The 19,054-nt window shown below is 44.5% G+C and overlaps 1 protein-coding gene across 1 annotated transcript in view; it reads right to left on the bottom strand.

Moving 5' to 3' along the window:
* LOC104303092 (ethanolaminephosphotransferase 1) overlaps nucleotides 1–19,054 on the bottom strand; it is a 43,641-nt gene that overhangs the window by 8,057 nt on the left and 16,530 nt on the right. The window contains exons 5-6 of the mRNA XM_009903675.2: nucleotides 16,720–16,988; nucleotides 12,382–12,490 (exon numbers count right to left, since the gene is read on the bottom strand). Coding sequence (XP_009901977.1) covers nucleotides 12,382–12,490; nucleotides 16,720–16,988 — 378 coding nt within the window. The remainder of the gene's footprint in view (nucleotides 1–12,381; nucleotides 12,491–16,719; nucleotides 16,989–19,054) is intronic.

Here is a 19,054-nt window from a genome sequence, read left to right as displayed (position 1 = left end):
TACAGTAGCTGAAAGAAATTGCTGTTCATGATATGGCCAACGTTTGAACGAGGGAGGATTTGACTTCAGCATTTTTTTAAACACAGCTGTGACCTTTCTGGAGCTCAGCTTTAACCCACAAAGGATGAGGAATTTGCCCTCACTAACATGATGTCCATCTGCATCGCTGCTGGGATCACCAACAAAGCTGCCAGCAGCCCCAGGGCTGCCTGAAGACCCAGTTGTGCCCTGTCTAACACCCACATCCACGATGTGTTGATCCAGCCAAGGGTCAAAGAAGGCTTCCAGCAAAAAGTGGAATTTCGAGGTTTCAACCAAAAAGCCCCAGCATCAGTCAGCTTAAGTGAGTAAAAATATATACAAGGCTTCTGTAATCTCTGTGCTTCCCTGCAGAACTCTTTGGTTTGGGGTTGGGGTTTTTTTCCCCTCTCTGTGTTTGGAGGGCTTTTCCCTGGCCTGTTTGCTGTTTGGAGATTGCTCTGGGTAGCAGATTTCTGCCCAACTTTTATATTCCAAGGCATGAAGACTGGTTTTGGTGCACTCCATAAATACATAATCCCTATTTAGTTATGGGCAAGAACAGCACTCTGATGTTTCTGCTTTAACCTTAAAAATATATACAATAATTCTCATTTAAGGATGAGATTCTTTTTTGCCTCTTTGCACAGAAAAGTAGCAAATTTTCAGCTCACTATTAGAAATCATTACTAGAAATAAGGAAAAATAAGAACAAATAGAGGAAAGAACTAACTTCAGATGACTCTGCTGGGGCTAACGTGGCATAGCAGAGCCCTGAGATGTGTCAGTGTTTACTGTTCAGTCCTCATCAAAGACATACTCAAGTGTTTAGCAGGCTCTGGCCACAGTGGCAACTCAAGAGAAAGAAAACTGGGGAAAAAAATAAGGACCAACAAAGCAAGAATAGAGGAAATCAGGATTGTTGGGAAACAGGAGGAGTAAAAAGGGATGCCAAAGAGAATCTATTTCTCCAGTCTTTCTGGCTATCTTTTAAAGAGAAGGAAATAAAATAACATAATAATAACTACTACTACTACTACTACTACTACTATTATTATTATTATTATTATTAAATATAGAATTAACCAGGTTGGAGAAGACCTTTGAGATCATCTCCAACCCATCACCCAACACTACCTAATCAACTAAACCATGGCACCAAGCAGCCCACCCAGTCTCTTCTTAAACACCTCCAGTGATGGTGACTCCATCACCTCCCTGGGCAGCACATTCCAATGGCCAATCTCTCTTTCTGTGAAGAACTTCTTCCTAACATCCAGCCTAAACTTTCCCTGGTGCAGCTTGAGAGCGCGTCCTCTTGTTCTGGTGCTGGTTGCCTGGGAGAAGAGACCAACCCCCTCCTGGCTGCAGCCTCCCTTCAGGTAGTTGTAGACAGCAATAAGGTCTCCCCTGAGCCTCCTCGTCTCCAAGCTAAGCAACCCCAGCTCTCTCAGCCTCTCCTCACAGGGCTGTGCTCCAAACCCCTCCCCAGCTTTGTTGCCCTTCTCTGGACACCTTTCAGCAACTCAACATCTTTCCTAAACTGAGGGGCCCAGAACTGGACACAGGACTCAAGGTGTGGCCTGACCAGTGCTGAGCACAGGGGGAGAATGAGAAGGAAATAAAATGATTGAAGAAACATCATCATAATAATACCCAACCTGTAAATAACTTCGGTTTTTAGGGTGTTTACCTCTTGGTTTTGCTTTTTCAAACAAGTAAGACAGCCAGCTTTGCAAGCCCTGCTTCTTTACCATGGCAGAAACTTTGTATCAAACAGCTGAAGGAATCTCCCAAGTATTTTGTCAACATCTCTCTGGAAATTCACAAGAGGCTCGGTGCCTTCGGAGGGCTCTGTGTTGAACGTGCACTCCCCTTAGCTGTGTTTTCTATTAGGCAGGGAGGGCTAGCTCAATAAAATCTTGAGTTACGTACAGCAGTTCCAACATCTGCATCACATTAGGGCAGACATGAGACAAAACATTGACTCTTGAGGTTAAACCTAAATTTCCTGCTGCAATCCCGGGGTTTGATTTGTTAGGAGAAAAGCAAGCGAGAGGAACAGAAATAGAGACTAGAACTAGAAATAGAATTCAAAGAGCAATGGCTGCCAACAATTAGTTATTTTTATGAAGTGCCATTTTAGTTAGAAATAACACACTGACCACAAACAATCCCCCAGCTAGCTAAAAGGCACTCTCCAAACGGGGCAGTTACACCAGTCTCTCCTCTCCGCTTCTACACAGCTTCGCTTTCAGCAGAGCGAGAGCTGAGGATGCAGTAAGGAGAGCAAAGGGTGTTCCCCTCTTTCTTAGGGGATTTTCAACATTCCATCATTTCCTACAACATGTTGCTTTCCCATCTCTCCTTTTTTTTTTAAGCTAAGGAGGCCTGGCTTGGGGGCCGCTTTTGGTACTCATTAAGCCTGCTTTTTAATTGGCATTAAGGATCCCTTTGTGCCCAGGAGCTAAACTGCTGCTTCCGCATTGCTGCCATTCCCTGCTGGCTCTGGGGAACAAAAGGTGCCGCCTGGAAAGCAAAGCCACCACTGTACCTCTGGAGCTCAGCCACCCAGGCACTGCCCAAGGGATGATGATGGAGCTGGTTTTTTTTTTAACCTAATGTCCTGAAAGCACATATTTTATTTTAGAATCATTTTAAACCCCAGGTTTGGCACATCAGGCATTTTTAACACATTGCAGGGAACAGAACTCCTCAGGTTACTAGAGCTGTTCCTGCTCTTCCAGAGTTTTCTAACTTCTTCAATATTTCCCACCACCACCCTTCTTTTCCAGCTGATTTGACTCCTCAGACCCAACTGTAAGAGCACAGGCCTGTATGAAAGGCAGAAGTACTAAAGCACAGATGGGTGGCGCAGATAGAGGCAGTTCTTGTGTCACGCTGGGCTGAAGGCATCAAGGCCAAATCCTCGGATTTAGGTCCAATCCTATGGTGAGTCCTGTGCCTTGCACTGTCTATCTTGACTGCCTTTTCAGAGGGCTAAGCATTTGCAAAGCTCTTTATCAGGAATTATTCTGTCAATATTAAAAAAACAAACCAAAACCACCACCACCAACAAAACCAAACCCCAACCAAAACTAAACCAACCAACAAGCAAAAACCCCAATGCATTCAGGAATTCAGGATTTAGAACATGTCAGAAACAAAGGCTTTACCTTGTTTTCCAAATATTTATATATATAAACACACAGGCACATGCACATACAGAGACATGCACCTATGTATATTTTATTCTATGTATGTATTCTATGTATGTATTCTATGTGTAAGGCACTTAGTGCCATGGTTTAGTTGATTAGATGATGTTGGGTGATACGCTGGACTTGATGATCTCAAAGGTCTTTTCCAGCCTGGTTAATTCTGTATTCTATTCTGTATACATACATGAGCCAGCAGTGTGCCCAGGTGGCCAAGAAGCCCAATGGCATCCTGGCCTGGATCAGGAACAGTGTGGCCAGCAGGAGCGGGGAGTTCATTCTGCCCTGTACTCAGCACTGGTCAGGCCACACCTTGAGTGCTGTGTCCAGTTCTGGGCTCCTCAGTTTAGGAAAGATGTTGAGTTGCTGGAATGCATCCAGAGAAGGGAAACAAAGCTGGGGAGGGGCTTGGAGCACAGCCCTATGAGGAGAAGCTGAGGGAGCTGGGGTTGCTTAGCCTGGAGAAGAGGAGGCTCAGGGGAGACCTTATTGCTGTCTACAACTACCTGAAGGGAGGCTGCAGCCAGATGGGGGTTGGTCTCTTCTCCCAGGCAACCAGCACCAGAACAAGAGGACACAGTCTCAAGCTGTGCCAGGGGAGGTTTAGGCTGGATGCTAGGAAGAAGTTCTTCACAGAAAGAGAGATTGGCCATTGGAATGTGCTGCCCAGGGAGGTGGTGGAGTCACCATCACCGGAGGTGTTTAGGAAAAGACTGGATGGGGTGCTTGGTGCCATGGTTTAGTTGATTAGGTAGTGTTGGGTGATAGATTGGACTCGATGATCTCAAAGGTCTTTTCCAACCTTGTGTATTCTATTCCTATTCTATTCTGTTCTGTTCTATGCTGTGCTGTGCTATGCTATACACACTCATATACACACACCCCCTTGTAAAAGGGATCAAAAAAATAATTCCTGCCAATTTTAGTGACAATTTTGTACTTCATTTGGCATTTTCAAACTAAATTCCCCAAATGTGAGAGGCTGCTGAGTGATTTAAAAGAAACCCCAACCACCAAGCTAGCATGTGATAGGTACCATGGTACTTTGGTCCTGTATTTTTGCCCAGACTGACAGTCCATGTATTTAAGTTTAGTTGTATCAGGGCATCAAGAGGGGATTGGACGTGGCACTTGGTGCCGTGGTTTAGTCTGTGGTGACAGGTTGGACTTGATCTTTGAGGTCTCTTCCAACCTTGGTGATTCTGTGATCGTCAACCCTCATGTAACTAAACTTGAGGATTACTGCAGAGCTGCAGACAAGGCAGGTTGTTTCTGTGACCTGCTGCAGTTACTCAGGGTGGCTGCCATGCCTGAGTTGATTTAGGTATTTCTGCAAAATACAAGCTTGCTGGTTGCAGTGAAAGAGAGAGCATGGCCAGAAACACCCTGCTGGCACTGCTGAAAGTTCTAATTCCCTGACCAGCAGCTGGCAAAGGTAGAAAGTCAGGCTCCTGAGCACGGCAAACTTCACAGACTGTGAACACCACTTAGTAAAGCAGCAGCTCTAAGAAGGTAGCTCACACACCTAAGCCTCTATTTTTAACCAAATTATCCTGCTCCAGAGGAAGGACAGTGTTTGTATTAGCTGGTTATCTTCTCCACACCTTTGCAATCTTAAAGCATATCTGTTGGGAAGCTCCTGACAAGTGAACCTGTCCTCAGAAAAGTACTGAAGTGTTGTTTGTTGAGAACTGGCTCTTCCTGAAGGCTAAAAGCTCAAAAAGGAGACAATGCAAGACAGGGATCTAAGGTTAGGTGAACAGCACACTGGAAACTGCAGGAATCTGTTCAGGAAACTATCCTTCCATCCTTGCTGTGCTTCCCCACCCCAAAAAAAGAAGCAGAGACTTCCCAGAGCATTCCTCCCATTTGGGAGGCAGTGAAGAGGTCTGTGCAGACCTTCTCCTGGGCATATTGCAGCAGCTGTGCTCAACAAAAATCAGCTCTTTAACAGCAGGCAGCTGTGGTTGCATTTCAGCCTACAAACGAAATGCCATCACCCTCCTCCCTTGTTCTTCCACTGCCCACACCTCCACATGGCCTTCTTCAGGATTCTGCTTGGCCTTTCTAACTCTAACTTGGTGACACATCATAGTCAATGCCTGCTTTGAAGAAATTGGATGTTATACTTTACTTTTCTTAACCACCAGACAGACAGAAAAATTAAGACTAAAAACCATTTAGGCCTGAAAGTTAGCTTGGAAATATCATCAAATGCTTTTCCCATCTTTTGTTGTTGTTTGTTGTGGGGTGATTGGTTTTTTTCTTCCAGTGTTCTTCCACATTTAGAGCAGCTAGACACATGGAAAGCTCTTAACACACTGAGTGTTTAGCATGCTGATCAGTGCCTGGAAGCAAGCTTCATCAAACAGTGAAGGTTTAGGAGCAGTTGTTACTGGAGGAGCAGCTTTTTATGGACCAGTGTGATTGTCTCGGGCATGTCTCGAGCAGGCAACTCTTTTAACTGGTTGTGCAAAGAGATAATTACATACTGAGCTGCCCACTAACTATAAAACTGCATTTAATCATTATAGAAAATGGCAAACTTAGAACCATTTGGTAATTGGGGGTGGGGGTGGGGAAGCTTAGAAAATGAGTGTATCATTTCCAGCCTTAATTGAGGGTGTAAAGTCTGACTATATTAAGCTATTGAAAGACAGGTGAAAAATACATCCAGACAGGCCTAGACAGTATGAAATGATTTTACAGGGATTAAGAGCACAACATGACCACTGCCTTCATCCACAATGCTGAGTATGTTTTGAATGCTTAGAACCTAAGAGACTTCTTGAGTATGAAGATTGCAAAGGGATGCATTTATCATGCCTGTTGATTTTATAGCTTATTTTCAGTGCCTAAGGTTGTGGACACTGCATATATCTCTCTCTTGCACTGAGCTGTAAGCTAACTAGCGGTTGGATGGATTTAGTACAGACTGGGAATGTAGTTTATGGTGGTTGTTCCTCTGGTGTAGCCCTGCTCACACAGCTTTCTCACATGGTTCTCTTTTTTCTGGGAACAGCAAGAATTAAGCACCAGAGAAACAATGGCTTTCTTTGAAAAGTCCAGGCTGCTTTCCAGGAGGACTCCATCAGGTAAGCTGCCTTGCTCTGGGGCTCCTGCCACCCATGAAATGACTCCTCACAGCTAACACCACCCACCACCAAACCTGATCCCACTTGTAATTCCCACCCTGTGAGAATGCTCTGCCTCTGGCCTTCAGGACTCTGGTTTTCTGGGTTATTGTTCTGACTGGTTCAGAGGAGTTACTCCAAACATGAACTCAACTGCTTCTTACATATATCTCAAGTGACATGTGTGTATTTCACACCCTCAGCTTCAACAGAGTCTCATACAATCTGTCACAACAATGCTTTAATAAATGTTAAACTGGTGACAGTCAAGTAGAGGCCAGCTCACATTAACCACACTTTTCAAACCAGGCTAGTCAAAGCCTGCTGGAGCAATCACATTTTGAACACATATCACTTAATGTTTAATCATCCAGCTCCCCATCAGTAAGGCAGAACCAGCAGCCACTTTGCAATGGGAACTGTAGGAAATCACTGCAGAATGACCTAGCAGTATGGTGCAGAAACAGTTTCTAATCTGACCATGGATTGCCAAACCTTTTCTGACACTGAAAAAAGAGCAGGCTGCTGCATTATTACCCACTGGCAGGACCTCTGTGTCCTCCTTTGATACACAGGATACAGGACACCATGAAAGGACAAGGCACTGTTTTAGATGGATAACTGTGCTCTCCCACTCTAAGGGAATTCAAATACTTGGCATGTTTCAAATGTTACAGCTTAGTCTCATCCTTAGTTCCTTGCTCCTGTTATGTGTTCATTTATTTACTCCTTGTTTATGTATTTACCAGCTCAGCAAAGGAGTGAGCCTCAAGGAACACACTCTGCCAAATTCAGAACAGAATAGAACAGAAGCCAATCCAATATACATCATAGGAAAAAATTCTGAATGCTTTGGCCCCATCTCTAAAAGAAAGTCCAAGTTTCAGATCTCTGACAGATGTTAGTGCTCCATTCACACTTCATGTTCAAACCTGCACTTGGAAAATTTGTCTCAGCTTTGCCACAAACTTCAGCAGCCAGCTGTGGGCACTGTTGACCAGATGGAGTGCATTCAAATGTGCCACCATGCCTGGATTACAGAACTGTCTGCCCCACATCCCACACACTGATGAAGTACAAGATATCCACTGCCTGTTTTATTAGTCCTTTAACCACAAAGCCTACCCTTCTGATTGCAACTAATATTGAGGAGGAACAGGAATCTTCCTGTGCAGTCAGGAGTCATTTTTCCAACCTGGCTTCCTAAGGAATGAAGCTGATGGGATGCCACTTTGCTTGTTTGTGTGCACCCCACCATCACTTCTGAGCTCTCTGGTCAATTCTGGAAAGACATTTCCACTAAGCTGCATGGAAATGAACAGTCAGGTAGAGGCAACCAGACATATATAAATGTCTCCAGTGAGGACAGCATTGCACCCTGGACTCAAATTTTATTGAATGTTATAAAATCTATCTCATGGATTGCAAGTATGAATGCCCCAAGAGCAAGAAATGCTTCATTCATTACATGCACCTAATCCAGGCCATTTAATTGCAATGTGAGACAGGACTATCATCAATTAGTAATGCTGCTCCCTGAACTGGTGATGTTTACCTGTCAGTGAAAATCTTCTTAGGAAGCCTATAGCATCATTTGTGCCACTGGACTTCATGTGAGGAGGAGTTCACTGTTTTCAAGTGCTTATTGTTCAATATTTTACATTGCTCTCCACCTGACAGCGCAGTGACAGGGGATGCTAGGCACTGGGGATACCCTGGAGGGGTGAAAATAAATGATAGTTCTCACTCTAGTGCTGCCCTTTGAAGGGACCCTAGTTAGGCAGATAATGCTATGGAACAATTGTGGTTATATCCCAAGAGAGCTTTTGGAGTGTCATCCACAGGAGCCTCGCTGAGAGCAGAAGTCATTAGTTCCAGCTGAGCACACAGGCACACAACTTTAGAAAGGTCTGGCTGCTTTCAGGCTAGGAGAGAGAAGGCATTTCTGTCTAGCAGCCAGGACAACATGCTCTGGGAACAGGAGAATGGCCTTCTTCCTTTGTCTGGTGTCCAGCTAGGTGTGTGTTTCAGAGCTGCAGGATGGAATTACATTCACTGCCTGTGAAAATTACGAGTTTCTGTTTGCTGGGTAGCTGAACAAATCCCATAAAATACTAGGCAGCAGTTTCTCTGCTTCACAGAGGAGTCCTCTGAGGTCACTGCTCAGCAGCTCAAGGCTTTGCCTTCCTGCAGGTGTTCAGAGTATGCTAGACAGTTCCCAGGGACATATGAAAAGCTCTCTCTTTGGAGACTTCCCTAAAACATCTAATCTAAACACTGCAATTGCTGCACTTTTATGTATATCTTTGTGTGTTCTATCACCTGATAAAAATTCCATTCTCTTCAGTGAGCAAGTGTCACTTGGTGATGCAACAGCTTCCTCTGGGGAGGTACTTCAGCAGAGTTCATCCTCAGGTTATGCATGGGCCATTCTTTCCCCAGCCCCCAAAACCAAACTCCAGGAAAAGACATCTGAAAACCTCAACTCCTGTGCACCTCCTTTGGATTTTTCCCACTCCAGGAGGTCCCAGCTGAAGGCCAGCTGTAACTGGAGAAGTGATGGCTCAGCAGCTGACCTCCTGTCATGTACAGAACAGTGAAAGCACAAAACAAACACCAAGTACTGATGGAGCAGCCACAGCCTGGTTGTTAGAAGGACCACTAGTGGCTACTAAATGCCATCAGCTGGTTAAGGATAGCCAGTTACCATTTAATGGCTCCTCCTGAGGTCCTGGGAAACTAACTCATAAAAAGCATCAGGGGCCCAGCACATTGCTTTATTTAACTGGCCACAAAGGCCTTAACTGAGCATGCCAGAGCCTGGGCTCTCTGCTACAAATGGATCTGGCTGAGCAAAACACACTTGCTGCAGCCTCTCTAAGGGAGGGAGCAACTTAATCTTCCTGGCTGCCCAGCCCTTGCAGTAGGTTAGACTCATACTTTTTCTTTTCTTTTTATTCCTGCTCTGCTGAGCCCTCACCTGGAGTACTGCATCCAGCCCTGGAGCCCTCAACACAAGGGGGACATGGACCTGATGGAGCAAGTCCAGAGGAGGGCCACAAAAATGATCATGGGGCTGGAACACCTTTGCTAGGAGGACAGGCTGATGGAGCTGGGGTTGTTCAGCCTAGAGAAGAGAAGGCTCTGGGGAGACCTAATAGCCTTCCAGTACCTGAAGGGGGGTACAAGAAAGCTAGAAGGGGAGTTTTTACAAAGGCCTGCAGTGATATGATCAGGGCCAATGGTTTGAAAGTAGAGAAGAGTAGATTTAGGTTGGATGCTAGGAGGAAGTTCTTTACCATGAGGGTGGTGGAACACAGGAACAGGCTGCCCAGGGAGGCAGTTGAGGCCCCTTCCCTGGAGATACTCAAGGTCAGGCTCAACAGGGCTCTGGGCAGCCTGGCCTAGTGGATGATGCCCTTGCTGACTGCATGGGGGTTGGACTTGATGACCTTTGGAGATGCCTTCCAACCCAAACCATTCTATGATTTTCCTGCAGTCACAGCAGGACCCTGCAATTTGCTGCAAGGTTCTAAAACCTTTCTCTATGCAGATTCACTGCACACAGGTGATCCAGTGATAACCACCTCAACCACTGCTGCTCGGCTGGGATTCAAACCTGTGGAAGGATGGCAGTGCTTCCTGCATCAGCATGGTGCTCAGGGGAAGGAGTCTGCTTTTTTTTTTCTTATTTAAATCTAGTGTCTGTTTTTAAGAGGTTTGCTAAGCACTGTGACAATTTTGTATACAGAGTCAAGCAAGATCATTTCTTGCATACTTTAAAACCATATTTAAGTACAATTAAGCTGCAAACGTTACTCTGTTAATGGCATTGTGGATAGCATGCAAGAGACAATTGTCTTAAAGAACTCTTTTGGCTCTTACTTAGACCTACTCTGCCTGGGACAATGATGGAAAATAAGTGTGCTCCTGGATCCATTCAAGCAAGCACACCAGGTGAGCCAGAAGCAGTACTTCTTTCTCATGCTGATGGAGCACTCCATCAAACCTTGCTTTGCACCTGCCTTTGGTGAAGTATGACAAAAGATGTTTGCTCCTGCAGATTCAGTGACCATGCTTCCCTACCACAAACCTTCCTGGTATGTTGAGTAGTTTGAATTAAACCTCCATCCATGGCTTCCCAAGTGCAACAGAAGCCATCAGTGTGCTCACTGAGCAGGCTGACGTGTGCCTCGGCGACAGGAACAAAAGCAGCGACGTGTGCAGCACAGAACAGGTGTGCTCAATGGACTGCCTGTGTGAGCACCTCACACCAACACAGGCTTAAGCTGCCCTCCTGGGTGAGCCAGCATCCATCTCTCTTGGAGCTGTGGTGCTCCCCTGAGAGCTGAAGGCATTCCTATCCCTCAGTGCCCTGCCTGCCACCAGAGGGCACGTTACAGCTGCACCTCTGCCACGCTCAGTCACTGGCTACTGAAAAGGTGATCTCTCTTCTACCACTTCCTCTCTTTCACCACTTCCTCTCTTTCTTTTCCTCAGAGTGGCCAAATTAGGGTCGACAAGAAAAAGCCTGTAAAATCTTGGTCACAGGTGGCCAGTTTTATACTCTGGGTACAGCACAAGGATTGTCAAACCCCTGTCCTTGCACATGCTGCTTTCTAATAACACACAGCCTGAATGCAGGGTCCTTTCCAATCTGGGAATTTTGGGAAGCACTGCTGAGGCTGGAGGTGGTACCTGCTGAGTACCTCACCATGGTAAAGAGTGGTGAGATCACATGTCAATACAATGCATTCTAAAGTTCCCCTTGAAATACTCAGCTCCTAGTTAGGGTTGGTGTTGGGTGAGCACCTCCATTTAGCTCAGGGACTAAAGTTGTCTCTTGGGCTTAAGCCTAGACAGTCTGTCACACACTTTTTTTGTTGCCCATAATTTAGTGCACACATCACTTGTGTGCTCATAGAAAAAAAACCCCAAAGTTATATTCTAATTTCTTCACTTTCCAAATGACTCTTTAAAGTCAGTTTGCTTGCATACATTTCTAGCTAAGACTTCCACACTTTACCTCACTACACTCTAACTGCTCTTGTTCTCAGACCAGCTATAGCAGTTGAACAATAATCAATGCTCATTTCAAACTACACTGACAGTATCAAACAATGAGCAAAGAGGCTATTGCTGTGTATGAGAAATGCAGCACTCCTGTTTGGAAAGTAATGCTTGAGAAGAGCTTAGAAACCACCTGGCTCTTTTTCAGATTTACAGTTCTGCCTCCTAGGATTATTTAAATAATGCTTTTATTCCTTCTGTCCATAATGGTTTGGAGCACAGTGTGCTGCAGGCCAAAACATTAAAGAACTTGGAGACAGTCTGGAGAGGAGAAGGTGCTGAGGAGACTTTATTGTGGCCTTCCAGTATCTGAAGGGCGCTAGAAGAAAGCTGGGGAGGGACTTTTTAGGATGTCAGGTAGTGATAGGACTAAGGGAAATGGAGGAAAATTAGAAGAGGGTAGATTCAGATTGGATGTTAGGAAGAAGCTCTTCACAATGAGGGTGGTGAGACACTGGCACAGGTTGCCCAGGGAGGTGGTGGAAGCCTCATCCCTGGAGGGTTTTAAGGCCAGGCTGGATGTGGCTGTGAGCAACCTGCTCTAGTGTGAGGTGTCCCTGCCCATGGCAGGGGGGTTGGAACTAGATGATCCTTGGGGTCCCTTCCAACCCTAACAATTCTATGATTCTCTGTAAATGTGAGCAACACTTTACCTGCGTGACTGAAGGAGTCCCTGGGACTAAGAGCCAGCCAGCACCCTGCACTGAACTGCATGTGCAGGTAAGAAACATTTTCTGTATTATTTGTGTGCAACAGAGAGTAATTCAGTGAGGAACAGGGTTTCCAAAATCACCTGGTTTTAAAATGTCTCAATATTAGCCCTTTTAATCAGCTCTACTTCTGCCTTTTTTTTTTTTGGACTAGCAAACACTTACAAAGGGGAGAAGGGAAAATGCAGGAAATGCAAGAAATACCTAATTTGCATGGATCAGGACACTTACCTATAAGCAAGATTACTAATGCATCTGTAATGTAATAACCAAACAGGAAAGGCTTCTGCCAGACTTCCACACCAAAAGCACCAGTGAGTAGATAGGCTGCTACTAATACCTGTGGAAAAAGGATAACATCTTTTCAATCCCTTACTTCTAAAGGCACAGAATTTCACTTATCACCTTAATACATTGCAGAGGGGTGGGCGGGGAGGAGAAACAACAACAACAATCTGTTATTTTCCTCCTGTCTCCACTTTACAGGACTTTATGCTGCCATCTCCAAACAACCACTTCTAAGCAGCGAAGAAGCTTCCAGGGTCACTTCCAAAAGGATTTGAAGAGGACGAGATGGGGTAAGCAAGCAACTGCCCTGCTAATGTCTGTAGCTGTTTGCATGTGGTACATAAAAGGGCATCCTGGCCTGCATCAGGAACAGTGGGGCCAGCAGGGGCAGGGAATTCATTCTGCCCCTGTACTCAGCACTGGTTAGGCCAGTGAGTTGTTAGCTGTTGGAATGTGCTGTCCAGGGAGGTGGTGGAGTCACCATCCCTGGAGGTGTTCAAGAGGGGATTGGACGTGGCACTTGGTGCCATGGTTTAGTAGTCATGAGGTCTTGGGTGACAGGTTGGACTTGATGACCCTTGAAGTCTTTTCCAACCTTATTGATTCTATGATAAAAGCATGTGTCAAAGCAAGGTTTTTGACACTCTACCTCATAACAACCTTGTCAAAGCTACTGGTCAAAAGCTGAGTATGTTAATCAGCTATATACTTATGTCTGGTTTTAAAGTCACTGTTAAAAAGTGATCATGAAAACATGCATCAGTGTCCCTAAGTGCAACTGAATAATCCTAATCAAGAAAAGACAAGCAAGTTCTTTATCCATCTCTCTGGCATCCATCAGTTTCAGTGCTTTCTAGGTATAAATCTAGTCTTGAGAAAGCAAAAATAATTACAGTCTTCTGTAGAATGAGAAGTCCAGATCAAATAACACAAGTACAGGCTGCCTAGAAAGTTACTGTCAGATGTACACAGCTTTGGACTCCAACTCATGGCAGTATCTGCCAGGCAAAGTTTTGGCTTGCCAAGACCTTGTCTATGAGGAGGCAGCAGTACTTAATGCTGACAAAATCTGGCACGGTCTTCATTTGTAGGCTCCTTGACATGGTAGCCTAGAGCAGGCCAGCTGGCTTCAGAGCAACAGCTGCATTAGGGGAACAGTTTTATTAGGAGAATATTAAAATTTTCAGGAGAAAATAGTTTTTTAAACAATACAGAGGATGTCTGTGAAAATTAACATATGGCAGGAAGCCTTTCTCTGGGAAGCTTTGTCCTTTTTTTCCTCCAAGGGACTTAATTTGCAGGTGTTGGCTTTCATTGGTTGGACTTGTGACAAGATGGATTCAAGAACATAGTAAGAGTTTCCTTTCTACTCTTCTCTTCAGCCTGTGAATTTGGGGGTTTGTGCTTACTTGACAGTGTATGAGAATTGCCTAGAGGCTGTGGTGTAAAGAGGCCTCCTCTCCGGGCATCTCTGTCTGCCCACAGAGGACTCAGTACGAGATAGCTCCTTGGGCTGGAGGAAGGAGACGCCAGAAGTTTTCACTCCTCCTTGATTCTGGATCCACAAATGTAACAGTCCTCCGACCAAGTCTCTCTCAGACACACTGCAGCCATTTTTCAAGTTTACACACCACGGTTTCCTATAAATGCCTGTCTGCTGTAATCAAAGCTAATTGGAGTACCAATTACAGCCCAGCTACTGTAATTAGGTTACCAATTCTGACGAGTCATCAAGTTGCAGAAAAAATGTGATCTGCATAAGTCCCACAAATTTCTCTAACTATAATGAGAGATTGTTTTTTTTCCTGAGGAACAGCAGCTCTTGCTCCAGCAGAATTAATGGGGAGGCAGCAAGTGAGCTCTCTGTGTTTGCACACAGCAGAGCTGACTCGGCAGCACTGTCCTGGGAGCTACATGCCAGGGAAGCCTGCATTAAGGTCAGCAGTTATCTGTTTACACACTTGTAACAATTACTGTATTTCCTGAGCTTTGTGGGGATAATGAAGTCCAAAGTTCCTGGCTCCCATCAATTTTAAAAGCAGAAGCAGGGGACCAGACCACCTGAATGTTTGCCATGCCAATCCAATAGCATCAGGTTGTCAGTGAAATTACTTCTGAGACAGAGAGAGCAGCACATTTGTGCAGCAATCCAGCTAGGAATGCCACGGAGGAAACAGTCAGCTTAACACCAGGAATCAGTCTGAAAGCAGCCTGCAAGTGCTCCCACATTCTCTGCCTCCGAATGTGACTGTGGAATATCAGGCAGAGAAGTGTTGGGGGCCAAAACCAGCAAGAGGAACATGACCTTTCCTACTCATCATCAGCCATTTGCTGATGTCCTCAGAATCCTCTCCCCCAAGCAGCTGAAGAGCTACCTTTAATAGTGCCCACATTATACAAAACTTGCTGAATGGGTTTTACCTTCCACTAGCCTAGTTAGTACAAGTGGGGGGAAAAACGGGTTATGTGCTTTCTGGTGTATGTGAAATGTAGTTTGGACTAATGGGAAAATACCACCTTGATCTACAGAGCCTGTCTTGCTTTTGTTCACAGGCATTCACAACTACAAAAGCTGATTTTCACAGATGGGAAAAGTGACATCCAGACGTTTCAAGAGGACAATCTTCCACCACTCTCCATGACTGCTCCATACAACATCAGAAAAAAATCCTTGTATTTATTTGCTCATCATTTTGCCTGTAGGCAAATGATCACAGAAGTCACTAGAAAGCAAGCATGCAGGACAGCAGTTCAGCATCAGAGGGGACCAGGAAATGGCACTTTGTTAGCACCACCTTGCATCCAAATTCACCAAAGCAGTTTACAAACTTCACTGCGATTCAGCCTCCCCGCAAATCTGTCAGGCAAGGAAATGTTGTTGCCAGTATTTCCCAGATGGGGAAGCAGTGACAGAGGCACAGGTCACTAGAAGACACTGACAGAGTTAACAGTACTGCTCCCCTAGCTGATACCCATTCCCACATTTAACCACTAATCCAGTTTGGGTGCTGTTTGGATCCCAAAGAGCTTCCTAGCCATTCACACGTGTATCTACAGTCAGCAACAAGTGAAATTGAGTTGAACACATCTATTCCTCTCCTGCTGGGAGAACTTCACTAAGAAGCCTTACATAGCCATGGCTGAAACTTGCAGACCAGCTGGCTGCCTAATGTCTTAGTCCTGAGCCAACTTCTTCTCCCAGAACCTATTTTCTAGGGGACAAAACAGATGCACCACAGCTGGACCACCACCTCTGAGTTGTTCTCAACCCACTGGATTCTGATTGTGTTTACAGCAATACATCTGCAGCCATTAATTCCAATACTCCATTTCCATTAAAAGACATATTTGAATATTTGTTAAACTTCTTTCAATCATGTATATTTGGCTGTACCTTTCATCTCACGTCTGTGACAGGAAGCTCAGAAGGCTGGGACCATGTTCTTCAGGCTGCAAGAGCTTGGCTATCTAAGAAATAAATCATGCAGCCCAGAAATCCCAGCACAAGGCTCTTGGCTGTGCAATCAGCTTGCAACTGCTGCTACTCATTTGTGCACTGAGGCCACCACTCATCACGGTGCCCTGGCCATTTCTGAAGAGGTTCACCTCAAGGTAAGGCTGTAAGTCAATCATGAAATCAGCTGGGGACTGGCTGTGGGCTGATAAGTAATTCAGGTTACTGACCACCACTCCCATGGAGGAAACCTCTAATGGTACGATTGACTTTTTTCTTCCAAGGGTAAAGCTGACCTGACAACAGTTAATGCTCTCTGTAAAGGTACGCTGCTCTTTCCATTACCACATCTGATGCAAGAGGTGGTAGAACTGAGAAGGTCTAGTATTGGTATAAGTGTATAATTACTGTTAATAATTACTACTTGGATTAAATCACATTGTGCCTCAGAACCTACTGTTGGTGGGGAAACGGCTTATGGCTTCAGACAGCATAATAATTGTTGTTAATACCACCACCCAAATGCAGTTAAATGACATTCTCATGAGCACTTTCTGACTGCTAGGCTTGCTGCAAGCCTTCCTCTTCCTGCCAGGCAATGAATCTCTGATGCTGGCAATTTGCTTGAAAGCGTCCCTTCTGTGCAAATGCGGGAAATATTTCTGAATGACTTCTGGAGTGATGCTATTTCACATCCAAACCCTTGGCCAAATGTATTTGCCTGGAGCTCTATTTTAATATTTCTGCAATATTATGAAACCACTAACACAGTTAGAAAGAGAAAGACTAAATAAAACAAAGCCAAACCAGGAATGATAAATACTTACCACTTGGCTTATGTCGTATCCCCAAGGAAGAAAAAGAACTCCTGTGTTGTATTTCTCCCAGTGCGAACACATGAAGTTAAACAAGACAATGCTTAAATATATATACATGGTATATACAGAAACTCCAGCCTTCCCAGTGTCTCGGGAGCAGACAGAAAAGAAGGAAAGCACAAAAATGGAGGTAGCCCAGCTATCCAGCCCATGGTCAAATAATTCTCCCAGAGGACTACTGGATTGAGTCCTGCGAGCGTGTTTCCCATCTATGGAGTCTGGAAGGATCGGGAGAGGAGAAGAAACAAAGAATTAGAGCGCGGCAAAAGGACTTCCTTCACATGTACTTCACTGCTAACCACACCAGTAACAGCAAGCTGAGGCACGGCAGTCCCTTCAACACCAACAGGTAAGGATTGCTCATAAAATGTTGGCTTTAGTTATCAAGTAGCAGTGGTGGAGTTATCAAGGGCAGCGGTGGAGTTACCGTCCCTGTCTAAGCAGCCTGTGCGCCTATTGCTTAGGGACGTGGTTGAGTGTTGACCCTTCAGTGCTGGTCCAGCCTTCAGGTTGGAGTGGATGATCTTTGAGGTCTCTTCCAACCAGATGTATTCTGTGATTTCTGTGATTCTGTATTTTTTCCTGTCCTTACCTCAGCTCTTAAACTACCTGCCACCTTCCTTAGAAGCTTTAGAAAGACATTTGTAATTAGTGGATAATTAAGAGTTGCACCAGGATGGGTTCAGACTGGACATTAGGAAAAATTTCTTTGCTGGAAGGGTTGGCAAGTCCTGGAACAGCTGCCCATGGAAGTTCTGTAAGCTAACTATAGCTAATGATTATTAGCTGTTGATAGCATTAGTAACCCAAAACTGACTAGAGATACAACTCAGCAGAATGAGACCAAAGACTCCACAGCTGCTGTAGATCATTTGCTACTTACTTCTCCAAATTATTTGGCAGCACTCTGAGTTTTGTTTAATGTAAATATACTTCAGGGACCTAAACCAGGGAAACATGGGATTTCTTCTTGTACAGATTTTAGGCTGTCTCCCTGTTGTGATACCTAACCAGCTGTGAGATGTCCTCCACTCAAATACAAATCTCTTGAGGCAGTTCTCACAGCTCCAAAAATTAAAGAACTCTGCTATAGAGGATTTCAGATATGCCTTGCCCCCTTCTGGAACCACACTCTCTCCCAATTAACATTGCCACTGAACTGTCAGCATCTTACTGAAATGTGCAGATAGAAAGCTGTGTGAGCCTGAGGTTACTTGAGCAGTCTTGCTAGAAATGCAGAAATTCTTTAGCCTGTTAAAGGATGCTTCTGAAACTTAACTAGCAATTAGATTATAGCTCAAGAACAGCCCTACCAAATCAGATACAATTCAGTTATTTGGGTTATCCTTTTAAAGAATGACAATGACAGAAGATTCCTCTGTTCAGAAAGTATTTTAGGATGTTGCAAGAGAATATTCCCATTGGATACTAAAATATGCCCATCACAGGCAAAGGGTGATTCTTCATTTTGCAGGAACTTTAGCTTTACTAAAGAGTTAGGCTGTTAATGGTGTCATGGAATACAGTACTTGTAATGGGCATGGAGGAAAATACAGGTAGTTTATAACATATATAACATTGAATTGTCACAGACCTTTACCCACATTTTCCCAGCTTTCCAAGCTACTGAAACTATTTTCTGGTCCAGGTTTCAGTCTGAAATCCTCCACACCAACAATGTGCACCATTTTTCAGTAGTGTCCCACATCTTTATTGCTTTAGAGTTCCTGTATTATGATTTTTGTCTCATAAAGGCTCATAAAGCTTCACTTTTATTACAGTTTACACAACTTCTAAATAGTGGGATTCAAATTAACAGCCAAGAACCCTTCATTGGATGGAAAGGGAAAAGATACCAAGCCACCTTAACAAAATGTGTTGGGGGAAGAGCAGCCTGCTAGGGAATTTGGAGAGACTAACTGTGTCATTAAAAAGAAGCTGAGAGAGAATAAAGCTGCATATTTGCTTAGTTATTATGGCTCTTTGCAGTCTTCCAAAGGGAAAACTTTGGCCATGCAGAATTAAATCTGAGACTAAATATTTCATATAGTGGCTTGGACAGCAGACATAAAGATCTATATATACATCAGTTCCTTGTGGCTTCAACTGTCAACATCACACTCCTTGTTTTCCAAGCATGAGGAACTGGAGGCCTCTCTGGCAAATAGCATCTACATTAAGAATCTCAGCAGCTGACTTTGCAATGAGCTTTCTGGGGTGTCACAGACTAACAGCTCCAAGATGTAATTCCTGTTTGTGAAACAATAGCCACTTCATTACATCC

This window comes from Dryobates pubescens, chromosome 3 (assembly GCF_014839835.1).
Source record: "Dryobates pubescens isolate bDryPub1 chromosome 3, bDryPub1.pri, whole genome shotgun sequence".
In the NCBI taxonomy this organism is placed as follows: Eukaryota; Metazoa; Chordata; class Aves; order Piciformes; family Picidae; genus Dryobates; species Dryobates pubescens.
This window is presented reverse-complemented; position numbering and strand designations above follow the sequence as displayed.